The sequence below is a fragment of the Culex pipiens genome, chromosome 3 (genome assembly GCF_016801865.2).
Source record: "Culex pipiens pallens isolate TS chromosome 3, TS_CPP_V2, whole genome shotgun sequence".
NCBI classification, from domain to species: domain Eukaryota; kingdom Metazoa; phylum Arthropoda; class Insecta; order Diptera; family Culicidae; genus Culex; species Culex pipiens.
In genome coordinates, this window is record NC_068939.1 from 6,744,210 (window position 1) to 6,771,293 (window position 27,084).

Below are 27,084 nucleotides of genomic sequence, written 5' to 3' on the forward strand. Positions count from 1 at the left end.
TAAGAATATTTCTCGAAATTTCATATTTGATTTCAGAAAGAACATTACCGTAAACCGTTGTGACAATGATAGGATTTCAATTTATTTTTGCAATATATTCTCAAGACTATCATTTTATAAACATGTACTGCACTATATATACTAGTGTTTTTTTTTAAATAGATGCGTTGCAAATTCTTAGTTTTGAATGTTAGTCAGAGGAGCAATTCTCTACCAAAACCGGAAATGGATTTTATTTGTATTTTTTGATTTGGCTCAAACTTTGTGGGGGCCTTCCCTATGACCAAATAAGCTATTTTGTGTCATTAGTTCACCCATACAAGTCTCCATACAATTTTGGCTACTGTCCATACAAAATTGGTATGTAAATATTCAAACTGCTGTAACTTTTGATTGAATTGTCTGATCCATTTGGTGTCTTCGGCAAAGTTGTAGGTATTGTTGAGGACAATTGAGAAAAAAATATGTACACGGAAAAAAAAATTTGAAGATTTTTTTATCAACTTTTTTTTCACAAAAACTTAATTTCCCAAAATACGATTTTTTCGATTTTCGAGATTTTTTGATATGTTTTAAGGGACAAAAATCCGCAACTTTTGAGCCATATGGTACGTTCGTTTGAACAGCCAGTGTGGCACTGAGTGCCGCACTCGTCGGTGCCAGTTTTGGTTCAAACGAACATTCTTTTTCAGTGTGCATGGAACTCGCATGAAACTGAAAAAATATCGAGTGCGGCACTAGAGTTTCAGTTCCAAGATGGCGGCAAAACTCGTGCGGAACTAGCGCGAGTTTCTTCAAAGAAACACTTTGACAGCTCTGAGTGCGGCACTCAGTGTGGAACTAGCCATCAAACGAACGTACCAATAGAGAAACATGGTCAAAAAATCTGCCACCGAGTTATAAATTTTTGAAAAAATAGTGATTTTTGGAAAAAATCGAAATTTCATGCAAAAACAAATTTGACGTTATTTTTTAATGCAAAATTGAATTTGCAATCGAAAACTACCTTACTGATTTTTTGATGAAGTGCTCCGTTTTCAAGATATAGTCACCAAAATTTTGATTTTAGCGAAATATTTGCAGTTTTTCGATTTTTAAAAATAGTGACCATGAGTGACCATTTCTGATTTTTTTTTAAAGTTCAGTAAATTTGCTATAAAATTGTGTAAGAGACATTGAAGATTGGACCTCGGTTTGCTGAGATACAGCCGCTTTAAGGAAAAGAAACACGAAAATTGAAGTTTTTTAAGTCTCACCCAAACAATTCACCATTTTCTAATGTCGATATCTCAGCAACTAATGTTCCGATTTTCAATGTTAAAGTATGAAATATTCGTGAAATTTTCCGATCTTTTCGAAAAAAATATTTTGAAAATTTTTAAGTCAAGACTAACATTTTAAAAGGGACAAACATTGAATATTACGTCAATTTTCTAAAGAATCCGAAAAAACATTCCGTTTTCCAATTTGAAATAATGATCATTGAGAAAATCATAACACTTTGAGAATATCAATATAATGCTATTCACCAACAAATCTCTATTATAGTTGTGTAGCTTTTTAATTTTTTTCAGAATTATAAGAAAACTTCTTCTAGAAGTACTTTGTTGAATTCTACATTTTTTTTTGTTTTTAAAAATTGTACAAATAGTTGCTGACAAATGAATTTAAAAAAAAATTCTAAATTTTTAAATAGCCTTCATTTTATAACTAACGAAAAATCAGCAACTATCGGTCCGATTAGAATTATCAATGTTAAAAATGAAAACTTCATGAAATTTTACAATCATTGGAATGAAAATAATCAAAAAAAAATCAGGCATAAAATTCCAAAAGAGTTTAAGCTTGTGTTTTAAGCATTTACAGTTCCCTCAAAAGTGCTGAGTGAAATGGATTTTTTTTGTTTTACTAAACTTGTAAGCAAAGTTTTAGTCACACGAAGAAAATATCTAAATAAATCTTATTTAAATCTCAGAGCATCACTTACAAGCAGAGTTTCTGATAAGTAGTTCTGAATTTGTTATGAATGACAATGAATGCGTTTTAAAACAAAATAATAATTTTTGAAAAAAATCTGACTTTCAAATTACATTTATGTGTTTATAACAGATTTTTTTCCGCATTTTTTTCCTCGAATTAAGTTTGATTTAGTTTAATTTGGGTAATTCTGTAATAAAATACTCATGCATAAGATTTATGCCTGTGTAAGTTTTGTTTTGATTAAACATGATCAAATGAAAAAAAAACAAAAACTCAAATAAATTACTTTACTTACTAACTTGCACAGTAAAAACAAAGTTTCATATTGGAAGATTCAAAATTAGACCTCGTTTTCGATGCAATTCTACCTCAATTTATGTAGAAAAAAGTGCAATTGGGTCCTAAAATGAAGCTTAGATTGCTGATATTATTGTTTACAGCGATAAAGCTTATGTTTCTGAGTACAATGACCCTTTGTACGACCACAAAGAGTTTAAAATGGATTTTTGAATCAATTTGGAAAAATTAACCTCGCGGTCCTTCTTGACAGAAAAGTTCCTACTTGACAGCTCGTTCCAAGGGGACCATAGTTGATCCATCGAAAAAATGTTGTCTAGTCAATTTTTTTTTGCATTAAAATGCAAAAAAGCGATCAGAAATGGTTTTTAATCGTGTTTTTTTTATATTGCCATGATTTTTTGATGTGTTATTTTTTTTGTCAATAATTCAAATCGAAAATGAGGCTCAAATTAGAGTAACTCTTTTGGGGCCATCCATAAATCACGGGACCGTCGGGGTCGAACCAAGGCCGACTGGGTGAGAGGCAACCACGCATACCCCTACACCACGGGCAACGTGGACACTTTTTTGTTGATCTTAAAGTATCAATTTTATTGAAATTCATCTTACAAGTATACATTTTTTTTATCTTTTCCTCAACAGAAAAACTTAAATTTCCTTAAACAGCTTAAAATCAATTCCGCTCCACGCAATTCCCAAACTCGAATGCGCAAAATCCCTCACATTCTGGAGACGAACGCGAAAACAAGCAATAATAATTCCCGAAATGAGTAAATCGCAGAATAAGTCCCAGGCGCTAAAACCAGCCTGGCGCCAATTTTGCCATTTGCCAACTTAAGCCCATTAAAAGTAGTGTTTATTTGGCGGCCTCAGGACGAATTTGGCCCGAATGTTATGCTCTACTCCCAACCTCCAATAGATGATCCGGATTGTGCGCCGAGGTCGGGTGTTGATGAGCCGTATCTCTCAAGTTCGCCCATCTGGAGGATGGATTAACATTGTTGGGGACTCACAATTCAGCAAGCGCGGTTAGTTAACTTATAAATAACGATCTTTAATTGCCGCGGCGGCTTCTGTTCGGGTCCGGAGTGTAACTCGCGGTCAACAATCCCTCGTATTGTCCGACAGTGGAAATTGGGCGTAACACCCTTGAAAACCACAAAGCAAAAGGGCATAAGCATTCAATGTCAGCGCAGTTTGGATACACCCCCGCAGTTCGACCGGAAGATGAGCCTCCGATTATTTATTGTAAATGCTTTTTTTTTTCCAAAATCGTTGCTCCACTCTGAGTTATGGAAGGTCATGGTCTCACTCGGTGAAGACAGCGGCAAGGGCCCATCTAATCAATTTGGCGCACAGCAAGGGTTCACCACGTGATGTCTTAATAACTCTAGCAGATTTGAGACGGCGCCGGACCGGGATCGTTTTGAGCAAGTCGATGGAATTTGAGGAATCTTTCGGCACATTTTTTTCGCACATATTGCAATTGACGAAAAGGCAGACGCCGAAAGTTTCGGGCGCAAACAAGATCATAATAGTTAAATTATTTTTTATTCCATGTTCAGTGCGATGAAAGGTTTGCGGGTTTTAATTCACTCTTGGTTTGAGTGATGAAGTTGACTTGAACGAGCGTCAGGAATGAAATTAAAAAATGACAGTTAAAACTTGTGGAAAACATGAAATTTTGGAAATTTAAAATTTTTACGAGAGCTTATTAAATAGTATTAGTTATTATTATTACAGTACTGTACTTTGTGTGTGTTTATTTTCCCTTTCTCTCCCCCAGGCATGATCGGTCATATTGACCCGAAAGTCCATATTTTCTAAATGAGCCTATAATTTTCGTATGATCTTAAATTCATTATCCCATCATTACCTCAAATTTTGATTTCAAAATTCAGGCCTGAAAGGATTCTGAAATAATCTGCAATCGTTAAAATTGTTTCTGGACAAAACAAAATGCAATAAGAATCATAGAAATCGGTTATGCATTATTTTTTACATTTTGAAATCGGATTCCATTCCATCGGATGGAGAAATAAAATGTCGGTCCTGATCTCAATTTCGGTAACTGTCCATACAAAAATGGTACGTGTATATTCAAAAATCTATAACTTTAGAAGGAATTTTCTGATCGATTTGGTATCTTCAGCAAAGTAGGTAGAGTTGTAGAAACAAATAGATAGGTACATGGATATTTGTGTTGCCAATTTTTAAACTAACTTTTTTTCACAAAAATTCAATTTCCCAAAACTAGCATGTGTGAATTTTTATTTTTTTAAGTTTTATGGGTCAAAAACCCCAAATTTTGAGTCATAAAGAAGTATAGGCAAAAATTCTGCAATCAAGTTATAATTTCTCGCAAAAACATAAATTTTGGTAATTTTTTTGGGTTCAGTTTTTATGTAAAATATGCAATCGAAAGGTGCTGTAAAGATTTTTTGAAAAAGTGCATTGTTCTTAAGATAAATCCACTTATTGTTTAATTTTAATTGTAAAATTCCATTTCTGAAAATATTTTTTTTCGAAAAGTTCAGAAAATGTCCAATAAAATTGTTCAAGAGACATTGCAGATTGGGCCTCTGTTAGCTAAAATACTGCGAATAAAAGAAAGTCAAACTAATCACAACAATCGTTTGGTAATGTGTGTGAACTCCGTGTAAAAGGGGTGTCAAACTAAAAAGTGACCCCGTTTGATTGACATCAGTTGGTGTCAAACCATCGGGGTTAGAGTGTAGGGGAAGGTGGGGCAAGGCGACCATATGGGGCAAGAGAAACAATCGCTCGTACGGCCGTAATTTTAACAATTTTGATTATTTCCAGTTTGAGGAATTGTTGATAGCAATGCAATTAACTGATTCTACTACCACATAACCGCCAAAACGACGTAAACACCACGGGGCATAAGATTTAGTGAGGTATTTTTCAAAACCTTTGTTTTCTTATAATATTTGGAAAGTACAAAATAAGGCATAGGGTTCGTTTTAAGGCTCATTTTATCAAAATGCTTTTTTTCCTATATCAGTAGTGTCCCTACCAATGACTTGCACCTATTATAATATGATTTAACTTTTGGTTATTTTGGTTGAGAGATTTAAAAAAAAATTGTTCAAGTGGGGCAAGTGTACCATATGGATTTTTAGTATGGAAAAAATTACGAATTGCTGCAACAACATATTTAAGTGGGAAATAAACACATAATAGTACTTAAAAACTGTTAAACAATTGTTAAAAAAATTGTCCATACAAAATATAGTGATATAATGAAAATTTCCTTTTTTCCTCTAAGTAATATTTTTTTTTTCGTAAAAACGATTAAATGTTTTGTAAAATATTATTATTTAATCTAAAAATGAAAGAAACATTTCAAATACTTTCTTATCTGATGTCTCTAAGTGATAACAGTTCAATTGTTAGCAAATTAACATGTTGTTTCATGCATTGTTCCTCTTGCCCCAACGGGCTGTTCGTCTTGCCCCACTAGGTGACGAGAACGTACGGAAAATCAAAATTTTTAAAATCAATTTTTTATAATAAGAAACAGGATTTTTTAAAAACTTGTTCTTTCAAAGTCTTAGTCAAGACCTAGAATAAGCTGATTTTAAAAAAATCCGACAGATTTTTCACGTTTTTAACGGGTTATAACGAGCATTTCCTTAGCTTGTTACACTTGCCCCACTTTCCCCTACAAGAAAATTAAAGTTTTTCAAGCCTCATAAAAAAAAACATTTCCACAGTTTCTAATGCCAATATCCCAGCAACTAGGTCCAATGTTCAAGGTTTGCATTTGCGAAAACGTGGAGAATTGGGTCCTAAAATAAAGCATGAATTGCTGATATTATTGTTCACAATGATTAAGATTGTTTTTCTGAGTGTATTGACCTTTTGTACTACCACAAAGGGTTTTAAAATCAATTTTAACAAAATAACTTTGCGACCCTTCTTGACAGAAAAGGTCCTACTTGACAGCTCGTCCCAAGGAGACTATAGCTGATCCATCAAAAAATGTTGTTGTAATTTGTTTTTGCATAGAGATAAAAAAAATATTAAAAATGGTTTTTAAGCATGCTTTTCACCATTGTACATACAATTTTACTATGTATCACAATAAAAGTTTTTTTTTTGTTCAGCATAAAATTGGACCCAACTGTGGCAGGTCCATGAAGAGGCTTATGAAACAACTACAGTGGACTCTCTGGCTGTCGATCTTCTCGATATCAATATTGCTCCAGCTGTCAATAAAATTTTCAGTCCCTTCAAGAAGATTGCTTTGATTTTCCGTTCTATAATTTGATAACTCCCTCTCTCGATGGTCCCTTCAATATCGATAACGAGAGAGTCCACTGTGGTTTATTCTCTGCTTTTTGTTATAAAATTCACCAAAAGTTTAATTTTTCAGTGTTCCTTTTATATTTTTTTTTTTAAGGCTGGACTTCTTATATTATGAAACCTTTAAAAAAACTCTAGGTTTCTTTTTTTTAAATTCTGACTAAATACATCCCTGAACAATACCGAAATCCATCTCCAGAACCATCCTTTAGGGTGACTAGAAATAATATATCCGTTTGTTAGACAAATTATTTTCGCAGCTTTTTTGGTGCAACTTTGCGCTTATAATTTTCAACACTGTTCAATAAAATGTTTTAAATCTAACAAATTTGAAAAAATGGCATTTGTTTTTCAAAGACACCCTAATCTCACAATCTATCACAAACTGTCACCACTCGATGACATTAAAAAAAAAAAAAAAAAATGCATGTTGACAGTGTCGAACTGTCAAAGCGCAAAACAGAAGAAAAAAAACTTTTCGTGTGTTTACTGTTCCATCCTGTGCAATCGGAGTTTTGCCTCGTACAAAAACCCTGCCCCGACCATGTCCATCCCGCGGATCATGGTGTTCCGGCCGTCCTGGGAGGAGTTCCAGGACTTTTCCGCCTACATCAACTACATGGAGTCGAAGGGCGCCCACAAGGCCGGGCTGGTGAAGGTTTGTTTTGATTTTTTGTGAAATTGTGGGTGGTTTGATTGGGAAGTTTTTGTTTTGTTTCAGGTCGTTCCTCCGCCGGAGTGGGTTCCCCGCAAGCAGGGGTATGACTTGAAGAATATCAACGTTACGATCAAGGCTCCGATATCGCAGGTTGTGTCCGGAATGCAGGGGCTGTACCAGCAGCTTAATATTCAGAAGCGCTCGATGACGGTGCAGGAGTTTTACGACAAAACTCGCCAGGAACGGCACGCCACTCCGAAGCACTTTGACTACGAGGACTTGGAGAAGAAGTTTTGGAAGAATGTGACTTACGTGGCGCCTATTTACGGCGCGGATGTGCCCGGGAGCATTACGGATCCGGAGATTAAGACGTGGAACATTAATAGTCTGGGGACGATTCTGGACTATGTGAATGCGGATTACAATGTTTCGATCGCGGGCGTCAACACGGCCTATCTGTACTTTGGCATGTGGAAGACGACGTTTGCGTGGCACACCGAGGACATGGACCTGTACTCGATCAATTATTTGCACTTTGGAGCGCCGAAGACGTGGTACGCGATTCCGCCGGAACACGGGAGAAAGCTGGAGCGGCTTGCGGAGCGATTCTTCCCCGCTAACTACCAGGAATGCAAGGCGTTTTTGCGGCACAAAATGACGCTGATCAGCACGCAGATGTTGAAGCAGAACGGAATTCCGTTCAACAAGATTACGCAGGAACCGGGCGAAATGATGATCACGTTCCCGTACGGATATCATGCTGGGTTCAACCACGGGTTCAACTGTGCCGAATCGACCAATTTTGCCACGGAACGGTGGATCGAGTACGGGAAGCGAGCGTCGATTTGCAATTGCAGACCGGACATGGTCAAGATTTCGATGGAAACGTTCGTGCGAAGATTCCAATCGGAGCGGTACGACAAATGGTTAAAGGGAGAGGACTTTGGATACCATCCGGAGGATCCCAACAATTATTGTGCCGCCCCTAGGCCGAGAAGTTTACCAAAGAATATCAAAAAGTGAGCGTTGATTCTTTAGCATTTACATATTTTTAAGTAAATTTTCCTTACAGAATGCAGGATCAAATGAAGGACCAAAAGCGGGGTTGTGCGCCCGTCAAATTGGACAAAAAGTATGAAAATCGAATTTTCTCAAAATAATAATAATAATATTTTTCCAAAAATCTCCAGGAAAACCCCGAAAAAATCCGACAAACCGAAGGAGAAGCTCAAATCGATCTGGAGCAGGCTGGAGGGCCGCGAGGGAGGCATCGCCACCAACCTGCTGCTGGACGGACCGGTGAAGAACACGAACCGAATTCGCTTCCAAACGCGAACCATCAAACTGCTGGACGATTGACGGCTCGGTGGACTAAACGTAGCTCAAGTTTGCTAGTATTAAGTTAGTGCAATTTTAAGGTTAAGTCCCATCTTTTAATTCCTTCCCCCCGTTTGCCCTCCCGCGAACAATAAGAAAGCGAAGCCCCCCTCCCGTCTCTAGTCCTGGGTGGAGATGTTTTGCGATATCCGCGCACGTGTTCGATTTTAAACAGTTTGTTTGTATCTTGTACGAGTCGCGGCTCGTAGCTGTCCGGATTGCGCGGCTGATCTCATCTCTACATCACGTCGATATATTTTTTTTTACGGAATGTAAATTGTGAATTGAAAATAAACTTTTAATGCGTTTAGTTTGAAGTGATAGCAAAAGAAGTGGACCTTTTATTTTTTTCGAAATATCCTCAATTGGGCTTAGGGCGCACTGCTTGGTAGGAAATCAAAATTGATCTAGTTTTTTGAAAACCACATCAGTAACTACAATTTGCCGAAGACAGTACTTCAATCAGAAAATTCCTTCCAAAGATACAGATTTACGTACCACTTTTGTATGAACAGCTGCCGAAATTATATGATGACTTGTATGGGTGAACAAATAGCACAAAATGGCTTGTTTGGTAATTGGTAAGCACTCCCCCCCCCCCCCAAGTTTGAGTCAAATCGAAAGTTTTTCTTTTCATAGGTCCTGTAAACATATGAAGTTCATAGGTCCTTTTTGAAAAAAAAAAAAAAAAAAACTCTAGAAATGAACAAATAATAATGCACAAAATCGGCCGTCATAAAGGGGGCGTTGAGCCACTTGAAAAAATACAAAAAATAAAAATGCTCGAAATCGGCTGATTTCGTAGAAAATTGCTCGATTGATACGAAAAAAGTTCTCCGATCGGGCTTACAAAATTTCTAAGGATTCCTTGGCCGAAATAAATAGACCCGTATTTTTTTTGTTTGGCCATTAGGGTGACCTACGTCGTGTTAGGGTGGTTCAAAAATGGCCTTCGGTCGTCGATTTTCGCAAAAACCACATTTTAAAAAAATCATAACTCCGCACCATTTCAACCGATTTCAGCTATCTTGGACACAAATCAAAGGATATTAGATGGGCTTTTAAGGACAAATAGCTTGAAGTTTCTAAAAACTAGCCTGACATTTGAAAAGGCCATATGCTGTTTTGGACAAGGTTTTGAAGGTCTCGGGACCAAATAGCCTATGTCTGAAAATATTTGTACGCTTTCCTCGGAAAATGTTACATAACATATTGAAAAATGATGAAGTTGATATCACAGGATTCCGTGATACGATTTTCTAAAAATAAAAACTGGGTTTTTCGACGCGCCGCGCGCATAAACGGAAAAATGACGAAAACGACGAAAAATCAACTATTTTCACTAGAGGTGGGCAAAAACCGCTTTTTTTAGGAGCCGCTCATTTTCGATCGCTCATTAAAAAGAACAGCTCTTTTGAACGGCTCTTTCGCTCTTTTTCAAAATTCGGATGAAAATGTTTTTTTTTAAATCGTGTGATTTTATAAGTTATTTTACATTGGACTTTTATAAATTATTTGATAAAAAAAAATTAAAACTGAAAACGAGAAGATTTCAAGGGCAGGTCTTGGTGGTCTCTATGTCAACACTCAAAGTAAAAAGTATCCTTTTTTCAAGTTCACCCGTCGTCACCCTTTAAAAGGATATCGAAAATGTACTGAATTTGACATACCCTTTTAAAAGGGTGACGCCGGGTGAACTTTAAAAAAGGATAGAAAGTATCCTTTTTGAGGATTGAAAGTACCCTTTTGAGGGATACTTCTGACTTTGAGTGAAGATTTCTACTCGAACCTAAACATTCGAGTAATTTAATGGCATCCTAACTTGAATCTAGGAAAAATTGCTATTAATTTTAAAATTGCTGTTGTTTCTGCAAGAATTGATCCAATGCTGATATTTTATTTGGAGAAAATATTATGTGAACTCTTTTCTGCATTCTGATTGAATCGATAAAGTCTATAAACGCTAAACGAACAAAAGGGTTTATTTTTTCCAAAATCTCTAAACTATTCAGTAGATTTTTGGTAATATTTTACAAATGATGCATTTTGAAATGCTCAACATTGTATTCCAGTAATCCTTTAATGTGGTACAGTGAAAAGTTTTTTTCATTTTGTTTAGAAAATCATTTACTTTTGAGATTAATTTTTGATAAGCATTGAAATATTTGAAATTACATTTTCAATTCTCACAAACAAATTTCATGCTACATTTTTTTCAAATTCAATAAATTATTTATATTTATAACAAAAATCAAGCGATCTTGAAATGGTTCTTTCAAAAGACCGGAGTTGAAAAAAGTACCGCGGTTCTTTTTTTGTGAGCCACGGTTCATTTGCTCTTTTCAGTGAACGGCTCGCTCTTTTTTTGCCCACCTCTAAATTTCACTATAACTGCGATAACTTGAAAATTTCAGCGATGACCCCCCACCCCCTTCAAAATTTGCCAGAAAAATCAGGGGGCAAAAAAAAATGTTATAAAAAAAACTTAAATATTTCAATGCACATTTAAGTGCAATCAGCTAAAATCGATTTAAAATGCATTCCTCTGCATTTAGATTCATTTTTAGCATGTTTGGGTTGATTTAAAAATCTTTTGAATTAAAAAATAACGATGTTTAGCATCGCACAATTTTTTTTATCGCAAAAAAAGTTAGTTTTCGTCAAATCTTGCATTTTTTGAAAACTTATGATTGCAAAACAACTGAACTAGTGTTTTAAAACACATTTTGCATTTAAAGGTTGAGACTAGGGCTTGTTATTTCAATTTTCAATATTTGTTTTGAAACCCTCCCCTCGACCCCGGCCAGAACCAAGGGAAAAAAACTTTGAAACATATTTGAATCGGCATAATAAACTTTGATTTGCGTCTAAGACAGCTAAAATCGGTTGAAATGGCGTGGAATTATAATTTTAAGAAAAATGTGGTTTTTGTAAAAATCGTCAAAAAATGTAATTTTTAGGACCACCCTAACACGACGTAGGTCACCCTAATGGCAAAAAAATATGGGTCTAATTATTTTATTTGGATTTTTTTTGCAATTTAAAAATATTTTATCAAGAGCAAATTTTCTGCAATTTTATTTTTTATGCTTGACTTGGTCGGACTTCTGGATGCTGTTTAAATCAGGGCTGCGGAGTCGGGTCATATTTCAAGCGACTCCGACTCCGGCTTTCTGGGATTAGCCGACTCCGACTCCGACTCCGGCTCCGGCTTTCAGATCCAACCGACTCCGACTCCGACTCCAACTCCGGCCCACCAACTCTAGCCGGCTCCGACTCCGACTCCGACTCCAGCTTTCAAAAAATGGTTGGCTCCGACTCCGACTCCACATATTTTTAAATATTTCAAAAGTTAGTTTACTATTATTTCGAAAACATTGATAAATAGGATTATTTAAAAACTCTTTAAGTGGAAAAAAACCGGAAAAAAGTTTCTAGTTTTACAAGTTTTAGACGTTATTGAAACAGAAATAAAAAAACGCCAGTTTTGAAGGCATTTTCAGAAGAACAGTTTGGTAAGTAAATTTGGATTTATTTACTTAACCTCAAATTTTCATTAAATTGATTAAAAGCTAAAATATTAAATTGTTATTTTTTTAATGATCATTAAAAGAAAGCTGGCCTTAATGATTGATTTAACATATAAATTCAATTTGCTCACTTTTAAGTTGACATTTATAAGAAGCACAGTGACTATCATAGTCACCTTGTATTTTTAAATAACAATTTTAAACGAAACAATTTTTAAAGCTCCATTGACATTTTTAAGACGAACATGGACATCACGCCAAGGCTGAAGAAGTTTATTATTACTACAAATCAATGTATCTAAAAAAATCTTCGTGATAAGGACGCTTAAGGGGTCCTTTTCAAATATCCGTGACCTAGAAAATATTTTACCTCGGAATTTTGGATTTATTTGAATTTTTTTTTTTATATATATATTCAAAAGGAGGCGCGCGATACTTCTTGCATCTTCACCTAAAACGAAGCTTTATGGATGGTCGTGCGCCTCCATGAAAATATATGAAAAACTTAGAATTGGATAAAAAAAATCCACAGGATAAATATTTTCTAGGTCACGGATATTTTTTATCTTGAAATCCTGGCCTACCCTGAAATCTTGAGATTTGTTCAACGATAATTTGCAACAATATCAAAATAGTTTGCCTAAGGATCAACATTCTCAGATTTTAGTAGAGAAATAGTAAACATTAAGATAATCGATATATTTAACATATTCAATGATGATTTCAAAATTAGCTGCAACTTTTTTTATATTAGATGTCAGTTTGAAATATTTTAAGCGCGACATTTTTAATGTTTTGTACAAAGTTATAAACAAAATGCGCATGTTGAGTTCCAAGTAATAGATTGTTATAATCGTTGAATATTTGTTGGAGATTTCCATAAATAGTGATTATTATTTATATTTTTTGATGTACCTCGTAACTTTTTTCCTGAACATTGATTTACTTAAAACCACCAAGACATTCGCTATCGGGGTATAAGATGACTGTGTGTGTACTTTTTTCAGAAAGAACTAGATTAAATTTGGTCAAATTTGAGTTTAAAGGGTACATAAATATCGGCAAAAGGATGCAGTCAAAAATCAATTAAATATTTCTGACTGCAAAACCAATATCGTTTTTATTTTTTTTAAATATGATGATACTACATACTTGGGTAAGAGCTGATTAACAGGTTATCATTTAGTGATCTCTAAAAAAATAAAAATGGCAACGCAGCGCATGCAACTTGAAAAACAATTAAAAATATAAGAAGTTTTGTAAATTAATCTGTTTTATAGCAAATACTAAAAAATAAAAAATAAACATAATTTTTGTTGAATTTAAGATAACTCCGACTCCGACTCCAACTCCGGGTAATCAGAAATTTTCGGCTCCGACTCCGACTCCGACTCCAGCTAATAAAATTTAGCCGACTCCGGCTCCGACTCCGACTCCAGCTGTTCGAGTTTTTACGACTCCGACTCCGACTCCGACTCCAGGCTTCCCAAAAAGACCCGACTCCACCGACTCCGGCTCCGACTCCGACTCCACAGCCCTGGTTTAAATGTTGTGAAAATAAGTTTTTCTCAGTGCCATTTAATAAGCTCTCATTTAAAAAATCGCGATATCTCGGTTACTATTGGTTTGATATTGAATGTTAAAATTTTAAATTTTTTGCAAAATTTTTAGCTCTTTTTTTATTAAAAATTTAAATTCATGTGTTATATTTAATTTTATAAATTTAAATATTTTTTTTTAAATTGATTATAATATGTAAGGGTTTTTATTTTATTTCCAAGCATTAATGATTGTATCATTAATTTGAAAATCCTTTCAAAATATGGCCGCTATAAAATTTTAATGTACAATACCGGAATTTTTATCTTTCGATATTTTGTTTTTCGTGGATGCTTGCCAAACAGCTGGACTGGTGAAGAACGCATTCTTAAACACTTTTTGCAAATGCCTAATTGTTAAACAATTTCTTATAAGAAACTTAAAATAATAATATCTCAGATAACACCATTTTTATGAGAAGTTTTTCCGCCGGTTTCTCTGGAACAAAGCGCAATTTTGCAATTTCTTCTAGGTAGTTTTTTCATCTTCTGCTGCTTCTGTATCACCTGGAAAAAAATTTGTCCGGTTTAAACAGTCAACCTGATTTTTTTTCTGCGAATCAATTGTTCTAGAAGCTTTAAATTTAGGTGGAAGCAAAGACAATTTTCCCCAAGTGATTTCCTAGCAAATGACGACAGTGCATCACTGTTGTCCGCTAGGTACCTAATAGGATAATCCAATCCAGCAGAAGAGCTCAGCTCAGCCCACGAAAGGTTAAAGATGTTCTTCAAAATTACCCCCGAGGCTAACACTGGTATTATCCGTACGAGAAGAACCTTTTCGTATCGTGCGTACATGTCGTGTCATCATTGTGAAAGAATAAAGCTTTCGTGGTGTAGTTTTGATTATTTTTTATTCACAGAATATTCAAATAAATAATTTGTCTTACCAAATTGTGGGCTTCTTACACGCTAACAACAGCAGGTTGGCGACGGTTTTTTCGCCAACGTCTCAACTGACTTGTATTATTTTCTGTGTGTGTTTTCGTGCTTATTTTTTGCAGCATCATTCAAATTTGTGTAATGATAATAATGAATAATGATAGTAACAATAAGTTGTGTTTGTTTTTCTCTAAAACTACATGGGGATGTATTTACACATATACAATAGCTCTTTTGTGTGTTTAAAAATTAGTTTTTATTAAATTTCAGTTGTTTTTTCTTTCTTAAAAGTTGCAATTGTAGTCTTCCTACTTATGCAAAGAAATTCTTATCAGCAATGAGATAGCAACAATACATGTATAGTTTATATGTTTTTTTTTGTTAATTTCTTTGTTAAGTAACGAATTTCCAAGTTTTTTTTTTGTTTTCTAGCTTGAGCATGTGTCTGTGTGCAACTTTTTGGGTTTGTCAAAATTTTGGTTCTGTGGCGATGCTTGAAATCAACTAAACGCTAATAATACAAGTCGCACCCCCGATCCCTCGGTTTTGGGTGGCCTAACTTAAGTTGTATTACTAAGAAAAGGAAACAATCGGTTCGATGAGATTATGCTAAGATGAAGGCGGGGTGTTTAAATTTTACCTAAATCAAACAATCATTAATCGTTAAAAGTAAACTCAATACTTTGCGTTCATTGAACTAAAGTAGGACATTTGCTAATACAGTTGAAAACAGAGAGACGACTTTTAAGCTTTTGCGTCATTGTTTCCTGCGAAATTTTCCTTCTTGCTTCGATCCTCGTCCTCCTCATTCTGAGAACCAATTCTTATGTGGGCGTATGTTGCATGTTGTTGGGGTGTGAATGTATTAAATTTCCCATTTTCCTCGCGAGCTTTGTCGATTTTTTTGTGTTTAATAAATAGCGATGTATTTTTGATTTTTTTTTCAATCCTTGGTATGTGTTGTGAATTGTGTGTGTTTGTGTTGTGCGAATTTGGTTCAGTTTACTAATACAGTTTGCTTCTCCCTCTGTTTCTTGTTTTCATTCTCTCGACTGACAGCCAGGTCACGTTGCAGGGCCGCTATTGTTCTGTTGGCAAACTTTTCAGCAGCGAACGCAGTTGGCCATGACCATGACCGTGGGGTTTGTTGTAGTGTTGTTTTTTTCCAGTTGCGTAGTTGTTTGATCTTGACAGCGTTTAGAGTTGTTAGTTTGTTATTGTTACAGATTTAGTTCCAGCTGGAAATAGAACAAAGAAAGAAAGAAAAAGAATAGTTAGTTGCGTGATAGTTTGAGGAAAAATGGTTAAACAAACTTACAAGTGCAAGAAACGGGTGTTGCGTTTACGTCCCATGTTGCACAACTTGAAGTGGCACAGCGCCATGTCTGCAAGGAGAAGAGAAAATGGAAAATTTTGAGTTATTTTCAATTAGTGATTTTTTTCTTAGACAACTGTTGAACGCAGTTATTATCTCACAAAGCTAATCAAACAAATTTTTGATGCCAAACAAAAGTTAAAATTAGAACTTAGTTTATCAAAAAGTTCAGAAAAGTTAAACTATAACAAAAAGATTGACCAGTTATTTAAATTAGTTCTTTATAATTTCGCATTTTCCGAGACTCCGAGTCTCCATATTGACCATTGTCTTAAGTCAAATCCTTGTGAAGTTACAGAGGGTTTAAAATAATAATGTTGAAAAATAGAGGTTTTGACCATTTTTTGACAATTTCTTTATGTGAGACTTGATTTTTCAGTCTCGTTAATATTTTTACCGGGAAGTCTGTCTTATTTCCCATAAGTTTGTCTTTGACCATTTTTCAATATAACTCGTTTTATTGTTGATGTAAGCTAATTTACTATCCAGGCTTCCACCATCCACTTAGGGGGAGAGGGGGTAATATGCACCCCCTAAGGGAAAACTGTGATTTCTCAACCATTACAGCATTACTTTGGAAGAATTTTGTTCGATGTTCTAAAACAACTATTATTCTTCGTCATCCATGTGAAAAAAAGTCTTAAAAAACCTCAAAATTGTTCGAAAATATCAAATTTCTAAAAACTTTTTTGATTCATTTCAAACAACCATGCGGGGCAATATGCACCGCAACATTGGGGTAAAATGCACCTACAACAACGGGGCAAAATGCACCACAACATGGGGCAAAATGCACCGGGTAAAAGCAGTTTTCACTAGTCACCACTAGGTGACACCGCTGTTTTTACAAAGGAGCTTCACAGCGGTGCATTTTGCCCCGACCACGCTTTTTGCAGAAAATTTAATTAAAAATGCATTTTTTGATGTTTTTGGACTCATCTATCTACAGAATAATGAAGATTATGGCAAAAACTATATACCTCAACACTTACAGTATCAATAAATGCTTTTTATATTGTCCAAAAATCATAATGAAAGTTCAATGAAAATTAGATGAAAACACAACATTTTAAAGTTTTGCAAATAACTTGAGCTGTTTTTATACTGCGATGCTCAAATTTGTCCAGCATGGTTTAGCAATGTTTAGCTTCAAATTTCTATGATTTTTTCCCGGAAAATTTCTTCCAAATACCGAGAAAAGCAGGGGTGCATTTTGCCCCGGGGGTGCATATTACCCCCTCTCCCCCTAACTACACTGAAAAAAATATTCAGTTACGAGCAATATGATTAACCAATTTTTGAAACACCCTCTGTAACTTCACAACTTAAGACAGTGGTCAATTTGGAAATTTTCATGTAAAATTGTCTGGAGCATCGATTCTCGTGTTCGGTTTTTGAAAATTTTGACGTTTAGAGAACTTTTCATAAAAACAGTTTTAGTAAATATTTTTTTGTATTTCTTTTGGAGAGGTGCTCCATCTTATTTATTGTGAGTCTTTATGTAATATCTTAGACTATTTTCACAATAATTTTTAATGAAAAAACTAGTGGGCTCAACCTCAAATTTAACTTTTAAACTTTAAAATCAGAAAATCTCATAGAAGTGGCGTGTTTTTTTCTTTCAGTGTATTTTTCAGAAATCCCGTCAAATTTCCTACTCTACAAGTTTGTCTCTCTTTTTGATAGGATGCAACGGATTCGAGTTACAGCAATATGTAAATTATGATATACAAAAATATTTTAAACACTTACGCCCTTTTCAAAATGTCATTATCAACACGATTCTGTGATAAGTAAAAAGAAAAAAAATGATTCAAAGTGCACTTTGAATTAAGGCACAACGCGTTCCTGTAAAATTAAGCTCCCAATAAATATTGCTGAAGACGAATGTTTTTTTTGACTACCCTTAATTTGGCTAGAACCACCTTAGTTAGACAAATAACTCAGGGGACACTTTCAGCCAATCGGTTCACTTTTAATTGGAATCCTGCCTGTTGTACAGTCCAGGCTCGATTATCCGAAGGTCACGGAAAAAAATCTCGAATCACGAAAAAAAATCCCTGTTTAATTTTTGATTTTCGAGCTTAAGTATGACCCGTTAACTACGCCAAAGTGATTTATAATTTTTAATACAAGATGGCGGTGATAAAATACTGAAAAAATGAATTTTGTTATTTAATTTTAGCCAATCAACAATTCAAATTGGAAAAAAATGGGATCGAGTCTGGACTGTATGAATCGGTAATTTACAAAATATTGTTATGTTTTTTCTCTTAAAGTAATTCACAAATTTTATGGCAGAGATTTTGAACCTATTTTAATGGTTTCCTGTAAATACTTTTTTTGCCATATTAAAAAATATTAGAGATTAAAAAATGCTTCCAAAACAAAATGGTAACAAAAATTAATCCCAAAGCGAAAAAGCATAGTTATTTGAAAAGAGTTGACAAAAAAGGTTTTAGGTACATTTATCTTCATTTTTCAATATTTCTTTGAAAATGAAGATGGACAAAAGGCTGAACATTCACAAAAACTTTAATTTTAGAGTCTGGAGCTCAGCCGATTTTATTAGTCTATTAAAACTTTGAATGTCGAAATACGTTTATTGGCAAAGATCCTTGCTTAAAAAAAATAATAAGTTGAAATCAATTATATGGTGGTCACTTTCTAGCTGATGTCAAAAAACGCCTCAGTTTTGTCAATTTATGATTGATTTGAGCTCCCTGAACACATTCCGAACGACAGAATTGTTTTTTTTTCGAATTTCGAGCGAAAAAATAAAATTATAAATTTCGGGTATAGATGCAGGGGTACCATGGTTGCTTAAGTTGATTCCATATATGCTATCCAGATTTTTAAGCGAAAATGGCGTTCGAATGGTGAACGTCCGAAATGTCAAAATCACGCAGTGGTACCAACATTGCGAAAAAAGTGTGCCATGGCATGACCGCCACATTTTTGTTTTGAATGTTGGTACTACTGCGCGATTTTGACATTTCGAACGTTCACCATTAGAACACCATCTTCGCTTATAAACCTGGATAGCTTTTATACCTTAAATTTAAAATTTTATTCATTTGCAGGAACTTCACTCAAATTGAGTTCTGTCGATTGGAGAGTGTCCAGGAAAAGCAAATCTATCAAACTTTGAAAAAATTAAAGCGTTCACTGACATTAACTTCAACATTGTCGAGTTGTGTTATAATTTGGCTGCTTATTTTAGAAATTAATTTGCGTGTCCCACGAGAAAAAGCAAATCAATTTTGCCTCATTATTCAAGCGGTATTATTTTTGAGTAGGTCGATTGGATCATCATGAATATCAATTTTCCAACCATCATGCAAATTTCCTTCCCATGAATGAACTTTTCCCACCCCACTTAAAAATCAAATTTAAAACTCACAGTGATTGTTCTTCTTCTCGTCCTTGGCCTTCTGGTAGGGCACCTGGGCCTTGGGCAGCACCTGCTGTTCCCGGGCCAACCGGCTGGCCGCACTCTCGACCGGCGGCAGTTCGTCCAACAGCGACGCTTGCTGTTGATCTCCTCCGTTCACGGCTGCGGCGGCCAACTGGGCCAGCTGTGCCCTCTGGCGGTCCTGGCGGCGTTCCTGCTGCTGCAGCAGTTCTTCGTCGCGCAGCTGGCGGGCGGCCACCGCGCCCAGAACCTGCAGGTAGTTGACCTCTTTGTCGTGCAGCTTTTGCTCCTCCTCGACCAGCTCGTTGTACAGCTCCTCGACGGGGATGTCCTCTTTGAGGTCGGCGGCCGCGAGTAGGCCAGACCGGTCCGGGCGGGCCCACGTGGCCATGGGACCGAGGGCCAGCAGCAAACTTACCGCCAAAAGTGGGCACCAGTTGGAAGGCATTCTGGGGGGAGAGAGAGAATACAATCAATTATTTAGAGGGAGTTTGTCGAGGGGCGGAAGTGGAGGCGTTTTAATGTTGGGCTCGCAAAAGGTTACCGGAAGAGCCGATTCTTCGAAGATTTGTGTAAAGTTTTTCCCCTTGGGTAAGAAAAATTGAAAACTTGTTTGAATTGCTAACAGAGCTCGTTACGATTCTGGGAACAATTTCAATGCAATAATTTGCTTAAACTTGCTGCTGGCCAAAGTTTGACCGTGGTGAAACAATAGCGCTGACTGCAAATGAACTTTGCCGGAAGTTTGCGTATGAAAAGCAGCAACAACTTTTTCAAAGTCACCCAACCTTTCCAGTGGTGGAGATGCAGGCAGATGTTGGACGTCACGTTGCGTCAAACGTTGCAGCCACGCGCCATGCAGTTTTACAATCGCACGTTTACGTTAGCGTTAACCTTTTGATTTGAATCAAGTCATTTTGAGAAAGAATCTTCCACAAAATGACAAGTTCTTGAATCAAATTCCAAAAAAAATATAATTTAAATTTTTCTTGTCGCCCCAATGGAGAGGCATGGTTGACTAAACTTGAATTGAAGTTTATGATTTCAGAGTTTTAAATATATGAATTTAAGATATAACATCTTTTGAAAAAGTTTGCGAAAATATAAGGTTGATTTTGTAATTGAATTCTATTGAGCAATTCCAGCCCAAAACAGGAATTTTTTTGGTACTTTTTTCTCGACCCTCTCCGATTTCAATGAAACTTTGTAGACATGTTATCCTACGCTTATGTAAGCCATTTTTGTGTATATGGAGCCAGTTACACTCGATAATGACATTTGAGAAGGGCGTAAGTGTTTTAAATATTTTTGTATTTCGTAATTTAAATATTGCTGTATCTCGAAGCCGTTGCATCGTATCAAAAAGTGGTCAAAGACAAACTTGTAGGAAATTTGACGGGCTTTCCGAAAAAAATACACTGGAAGAAAAAAACTGTTTTTTTAAAGTGCTTTAAACATCAAAATTTTCAAAACCCGAACACGAGAGTCGATTTTCCAGACAATTTTACATAAAAGTCTCCATATTGACCATTGTCCTAAGTCCAATCCTTGTGAAGTTACAGCGGTTTTAAAAATAAAAATGTTGAAAAAATAGGTTTTTTGGCGGTTTTTGGCAATTTTAAGACAGACTTGATTTTTCAGTCTCGAAAATATTTTTACCGGAAAGCTCGTCCAATTTCCCATAAGTTTGTCTTTGACCACATTTCAATTGGATGTATGGGCTTACAGATATAAGCTAATTTACTATCCAGGTTACTATACTACACTGAAAAAATATTATGTTTTCAGTTATGAGCAATGTAATTAGCTTATATCTGTAAGCCCATACATCCAATTGAAATGTGGTCAAAGACAAACTTATGGGAAATTGGACGAGCTTTCCGGTAAAAATATTTTCGAGACTAAAAAATCAAGTCTGTCATATAGAAATTGCCAAAAACCGTCAAAAAACTATTTTTTCAACATTTTTATTTTTAAAACCGCTGTAACTTCACAAGGATTAGACTTAGGACAGTGGCCAATATGGAGACTTTTATGTAAAATTGTCTGGAGAATCGACTCTCATGTTCGGTTTTTGAAAATTTTGATGTTTAAAGCATTTTTGAAAAAAACAGTTTCAGTAAATGATTTTTTGTATTTTTTTAGGGTGAGTTGCTCCATCCTGCATTTTTCGTGAGTCTTTTTGTAACATCTTAGACTATTTTCACAAAAATTTTGAACGAAAAAAAAAATCGTGGGCTCACCTTTAAATTTGACTTTTAAACTTAAAAATCAAAAAATCTCATAAGATGAAGTGTTTTTTTTTTCCAGTGTATTTTTTCGGAAAGCCCGTAAAATTTCTTACAAGTTTGTCTTTGACCACTTTTTGATGCGATGCAACGGCTTCGAGATACAGCAATATTTAAATTACGAAATACAAAAATATTTAAAACACTTGCGCACTTCTCAAATGTCATTATCGAGTGTAACTGGCTCCATATACACAAAAATGGCTTACATAAGCGTAGGATAACATGTCTACAAAGTTTCATTGAAATCGGAGAGGGTCGGGTACAACCGATTCCCTATTTGACATGGAATTGCTCCATTGCACCATTTCAAAAGATAGAGATAGAAAATTGAAAAACTAAATTATTGATAATTATAAAAAATCAATTCTCAAATTTCAAAATGTTCAGTTGAATTTTATCAGTATATTGACTATGACCGAAGTCCGCGTAACAAAATTGTTAACCTTAATTATTTAAAAAAATGTTTCGTCATCCAAAACCAGTCAAATTATTTTAAAACTCAAACAATTACGACTGACTGATAACAGTTTTACAAAGTGGCCATCTTACGACCGCCAACGAAAAAAAATAAAAGAATCACCAAAGTTCAATTAATTCTTTCCGGAAAGTTCATCCCCTCTTTGATAAGGACGAGGCAATTGTGCATACTGTAATGAATGCCACACTTTTTTTTTGTGGGCTGAAGTCATTTGCCGGTCGTACGATTGCAAAATTATCATTTTTCTTCTCGTTTTTTTATTGAGTTGCTTCCCTACTCCATTGTCTTATATTCATTGAGCGTAATTACTCAAGTGTTACGAACTTAAGATTGCACAGTATAAAATTTGATTTTAAGTTGATACATTTCATAATGAAAAGTTCCCTTGAAATAGTAAAAAGAATAAATGCAATTAATACAACTATAATCATGATTAAGTTTTTTTTTCACTGTGCAGGGTCAGGATGACCTGTTGGCCCTGGTCAAACTGATTAATTGGCTCAGTGTGTCCCAGATGCACAGGACGAGATTAGCAGGTTCAAAACTCACACCAACAACTGCGGTTATCAAGAGTTTTTTTATTGGCTTTGTTTTAATTCATTTTACATCTAGCATAAATCCTGCCCTAGTGTGAGTTGGTCATTTATATGTCAGAAGGCGTGGCCAACTTGGATTAACCAATCAGAGCTTCAGGTGATTTATTCAAGGCAAGTGATTGGACCAGAATGGACGGGCACGTTTTGAACGTCCTCGAGAAACATAAAAAATATGACTTTTTAAATAATGTGAAAACAGAAAGAAGCACACATCACCAAAAAGTCCACCCAAAAATGTCATGGAAAAACATAAATCAAAATCTTCCTCAGGTTTACGGTCCCTTCCGGAGGAATTGTTTAAAAGGTTGCACCGTGGCCTGCAGCTTCCTCGTGAGGATGAGCCATTCGATGGCCCTTCCTCTGCGAAGATTCAATCGCGGTGGGTGTTACGGATGTATGCTTTTGGCCTTTCCTGGAGATGAATATTTGAGGGGAATGTGATTTTTTTTAATTGTTGGTCCGAATGACGTGAGGTAAAGTAACTTTTTTAAATGTGATTTTAAGAATATTTGGTTGACATCACTTTTCAATTTATTAAAAAAATATATTTTGAGCTGAATTTTGGAAACGAAATGCGATGTTAAATATGATAAAATAGAAAAATTATTGGTTTCAATTGAACAAAATTCCAAAAAAATTGATAACAAAGTTTAAAAAAGGTTTTTCTACCTTTGACAATTGGTAATTGCGTTTTTTTATTTAGTAATTAATTTTGAGACATTTTTATTCTGCGAAAAAACTTGATTTTCTACTGCTAGTTTTTATTGCATTTAAATAATTAAATATTATATTTACCTTATTTTGCTCAAATTTTGCCAGTCTCTTTTTGGAATGTTATTATTTTTGCAGTAAAACTTAATCATTAGTTTTCAATTTGCAACAAATTGAGTTAAATCAAGTGACCTAAAAACTCTGCAATCTCAAGGGATGATGTTGAAAAAATACGATTAATAATCAAAAATAGTTATTTTTCGATTTTTATACGTGAAATGAAAAAAAATAGACTTAATTTATCAAAATGAAACTGCTTCAAATTTTTCACATCTAAAAATTATAGACACCAATAATGAACTTAGTTAACCTTGTCCATTTCTAAATGGACTATTATTTTTATTAGGTTCATGAAATTCTCTACAATATTTTTGTTTTTCACAGTGGTCCAGATCGCCAAATTAAGTGAAAAAATTATTTCCGAAAAAATGGTGATATTTTGAAGCTTTGGTGCAGGCATGCCAGATTTTGCAGATTTTCGGGCACATCACAAAAGTGCAAAGGAATTAAACTTGATTAAATTTTTTAAAAAACTTTTTTGAGCAGAAGAACCGTAAAACGTTTATCTTTTTTGTGAGCATATCATTTCATAAGAAATCAACAATACATTTGAGCATTGAGCTTGTGCTAAAAAATCTCCAAATCTGGCATGCCTGTTTTGGTGTTTCCAGAAGAGTTGTGTAAGAAAAAGTGGCAACTTTTGGTTTGGTTACAAATTAGGGTGGTTCACGATTGGAGTGATTTTGAAAATCTAACTTTTCAGGAATATTTTTGGGGATTTTTTTGTTTTGTAGGAAATTGCTGGGCTTGCCAATCCAAGCAACTTTGTTGAAGACACCAAAAATTTTGTTTCGCAATCTATGCCTTCTACGATCAAATTTCGAGAAAGCAATTCAGGATTATGTTAAAAGAAAAGTGAAGTTGAGGACACTTTTAAAGCTTCAAAAACAACTTCTTTTTTTGACAAGTCAATTTGGATTTAAGGATTAAGTTACAGTTATTTTAAGGTAAAAAGATGCAAATTTAAAATTAAAGTATCACTACAAGGTGCAGATCAAATTTTCAGCGCAAGGTTGCATTTGCAAGGAGAGATCTAGGGTGTTTTTTTAACTCGAGGTAAAAAAAAAGAAAAAAAGAGATATCATAGTTTGAAAATGTATAATTTTCAAGGGAAAAGTGTATGTGACCATCGTAACGAAATTCCAACGTTGTAAAATTATATGATTTTCCACTAAATTTTGCCCTCTGAATCAGAATCAGCCCTCAGAATTGAGTCAAAGTGTCAAAATATAGATTTTTGGTCATATTTTGTGTTTCTATGTATAATTATCATAATCAATATTCTGCTCAATTCAGAGGGTAGATTCAGATTTAGAGGGCAAAATTACATAGAAAAACATACGGCGAACAAAGCCTAAAATTTTGAGTTTAACTTGGGATTGCGAATTCAATTTACATGCAAAAATAATTATTGAAAAATTTGGCAAAAATCGTATTTTTTGTAATAAAAAGTTAAATAAAAAATAGTTGCCGTTGTCGTGTAACTATATTTTTTTAAATGATAAGTCCTAATGCCGATTCAAATATTTTTCAAGTCTTTTGACTCTTGGCTCTGGCCGAGGTTGAGGAGAAGAGGGAGGCAGAAAATAAAATAATTGAAATTTAGATTATAAGCAAAACTTTCCGCTGTGAAACTGTCAACTTTTCGCAACGGCCTACTCTTCCCTACCAAAAATAACTGAATGGAAAATTAATACCTTTCAATACCAGTGCTGAAAAGGGTGCTGAAAAGTTGAATTTTTCAACACTAGTATCAAAAAGTAACATTTTTCAATATTTTTGTGATTTGAACGGTGAATTTACTAAACACAAGAATGTTTGAATTAAAATTCCATTAAAAAGCGTTTTTCGGAATTGCATAAAATCGTACTCGTGCTGAAAAAATCTTCCTTTTGCAACTTGCTGCATAAACTTCTATTGAAATGCATATTACACCAGTTCAATTTTTTTGCAATCATTAATTATCAAAAAATATTGACAAAAAAATGGTGAAAAAAATCTTTTGCAGTACTGTACATTGAAAATGCATTCGAATTCAAAAGAGTTATGAACAAACCAAAACATGATTAAAAATACAAGGAAATGCAATTTTAAATTTATTTAAGCTTATCGCACTTACACGTCAACTGAAATTTTTACTTTTCAGAAAAATATTATTTTTTTGAAGTTGTCACATAAAAAATATTTTAAATGATGACAAATTCGCCAAATAAATTATGGTTAAAGCATAAATAGTTTCATTCGGCATTTTAAAAAGTTCAAACAATTTTGTATTGCCGTCGGCTTCAAAAAATCTTAACAACTTTTGAAGTACGACTTCAAACCTAATTTCGATGACGACATTTGGTTTAGCCAGAATTCCCACCGATAAGCACTTTCAAAACAAATAACCTTTCCAACATTAGCCATCGACCATCTGCTCGAACTCGCTTTTCATGCCAAGAGCATTTCCCCCAAATTTTCCACCCACTTTTCACTCATGTTCTCCAAACATTGCCCGCAGCCCGATTCTAAAGTGCAAACACACCACACACACACTGTCAGTATCCGGAAAACAATTTCCTCTCCTACTATCGAGTGCAAGTTTTTCGTTTTCCACTAGATACTTGTTGTTGTTTTTGGTGTAATTTTCTGTTCGCGAGCGTGCCCACGCGTGTTTGAGCTTTTTTTTATTTCACTCAACAGGTGGTGGCCAAAGGCGTCTTTATCCGTGGCCACTGATCCGTAAATCCCGCACGAGGCCGATTAGCACAGGTCCGAGGTTGGGCGCATTGTGGAATTAATTGAAAAACAGGAAACCATTTTGCAACAATAACAGTCAGTGGGCCCCAATTAGCATAGAAAGGTTCGGGTGGTGGGGGCATAATGCCGCCGGCTGTTGAGAATCATCATGCCAATGCAAATATTCACCTTGGAATTTTGTAGTCCTCTTCCTTAAAGTCACTGACTTTTATTTTGATTGAACTTTAACAGTCTTTATTTTTGCACTTTTAGTCCTTTTTTTAAATTCACTTCAGTTGATTTTTTCTTCACAATTTCACTGATTTTGTTTGATTTTCCAAACGTGTTCCTAAAAACTTCACTATTTTCTAGTTATTCCTCAGCTTCTTTTGAAATAAAAATCCTCGATCCGACACCATCCAAGCTATCGTTGAGTCAAATTGCGCGCGTTCTAAAGTTGTTTGATTCGGTGTCGGTTTCGTGGCTGCTGGAACAGTTGTGTGAAGACCTGTTGCTCGGCCGGCAGCTTTTATAGAGTTGCTCTGGCTCGGCTTCAGCACAGCTTTCGTGTGTGTGGTAGTGTGTGAGCTGTGACGGAGCTTTCACACGTTGGTCCTTGCTGCTGCTGCTTTTGGGTGGTGTTGAGACTAAGTTCGTTGTTGGGTGGTCGTGGGATTTGATTGGAAATGTGTGAAATTTTGAGGAAGTAAGTTTTTTAAGACA

General features: G+C 35.1%; 2 protein-coding genes across 2 annotated transcripts; one reads left to right on the forward strand and one right to left on the reverse strand.

The window, feature by feature from the left end:
- The first annotated feature begins 7,059 nt into the window (after positions 1 to 7,059).
- LOC120419771 (probable lysine-specific demethylase 4A) lies at positions 7,060 to 8,973 on the forward strand. Its single transcript, XM_039582601.2, has 4 exons — positions 7,060 to 7,267; positions 7,331 to 8,286; positions 8,340 to 8,399; positions 8,458 to 8,973. Exons 1-4 carry the CDS (start codon positions 7,154 to 7,156, stop codon positions 8,624 to 8,626), a joined length of 1,299 nt encoding a protein of 432 aa, XP_039438535.1. The 5' UTR covers positions 7,060 to 7,153; the 3' UTR covers positions 8,627 to 8,973.
- Positions 8,974 to 14,607: 5,634 nt separating this feature from the next.
- On the reverse strand, positions 14,608 to 26,862 carry LOC120419768 (uncharacterized). Its single transcript, XM_039582596.2, has 4 exons — positions 26,551 to 26,862; positions 19,433 to 19,893; positions 15,973 to 16,039; positions 14,608 to 15,892 (listed from the first exon to the last, which is right to left on the reverse strand). Exons 2-4 carry the CDS (start codon positions 19,890 to 19,892, stop codon positions 15,883 to 15,885), a joined length of 537 nt encoding a protein of 178 aa, XP_039438530.1. The 5' UTR covers position 19,893; positions 26,551 to 26,862; the 3' UTR covers positions 14,608 to 15,882.
- Positions 26,863 to 27,084: the final 222 nt, after the last annotated feature.

Coding starts and splice junctions, on each gene's coding strand:
- LOC120419771 (XM_039582601.2), top strand. CDS start 7,154: ATGTCCATCCCGCGGATCATGGTGTTCCGGCCGTCCTGGGAGGAGTTC. Junction 8,287..8,339: donor TTACCAAAGAATATCAAAAA/GTGAGCGTTGAT, acceptor TTTTCCTTACAG/AATGCAGGATCAAATGAAGG. Junction 8,400..8,457: donor CCCGTCAAATTGGACAAAAA/GTATGAAAATCG, acceptor AAAAATCTCCAG/GAAAACCCCGAAAAAATCCG.
- LOC120419768 (XM_039582596.2), bottom strand. CDS start 19,892: ATGCCTTCCAACTGGTGCCCACTTTTGGCGGTAAGTTTGCTGCTGGCC. Junction 16,040..19,432: donor CGAGAAGAAGAACAATCACT/GTGAGTTTTAAA, acceptor TTCTCCTTGCAG/ACATGGCGCTGTGCCACTTC.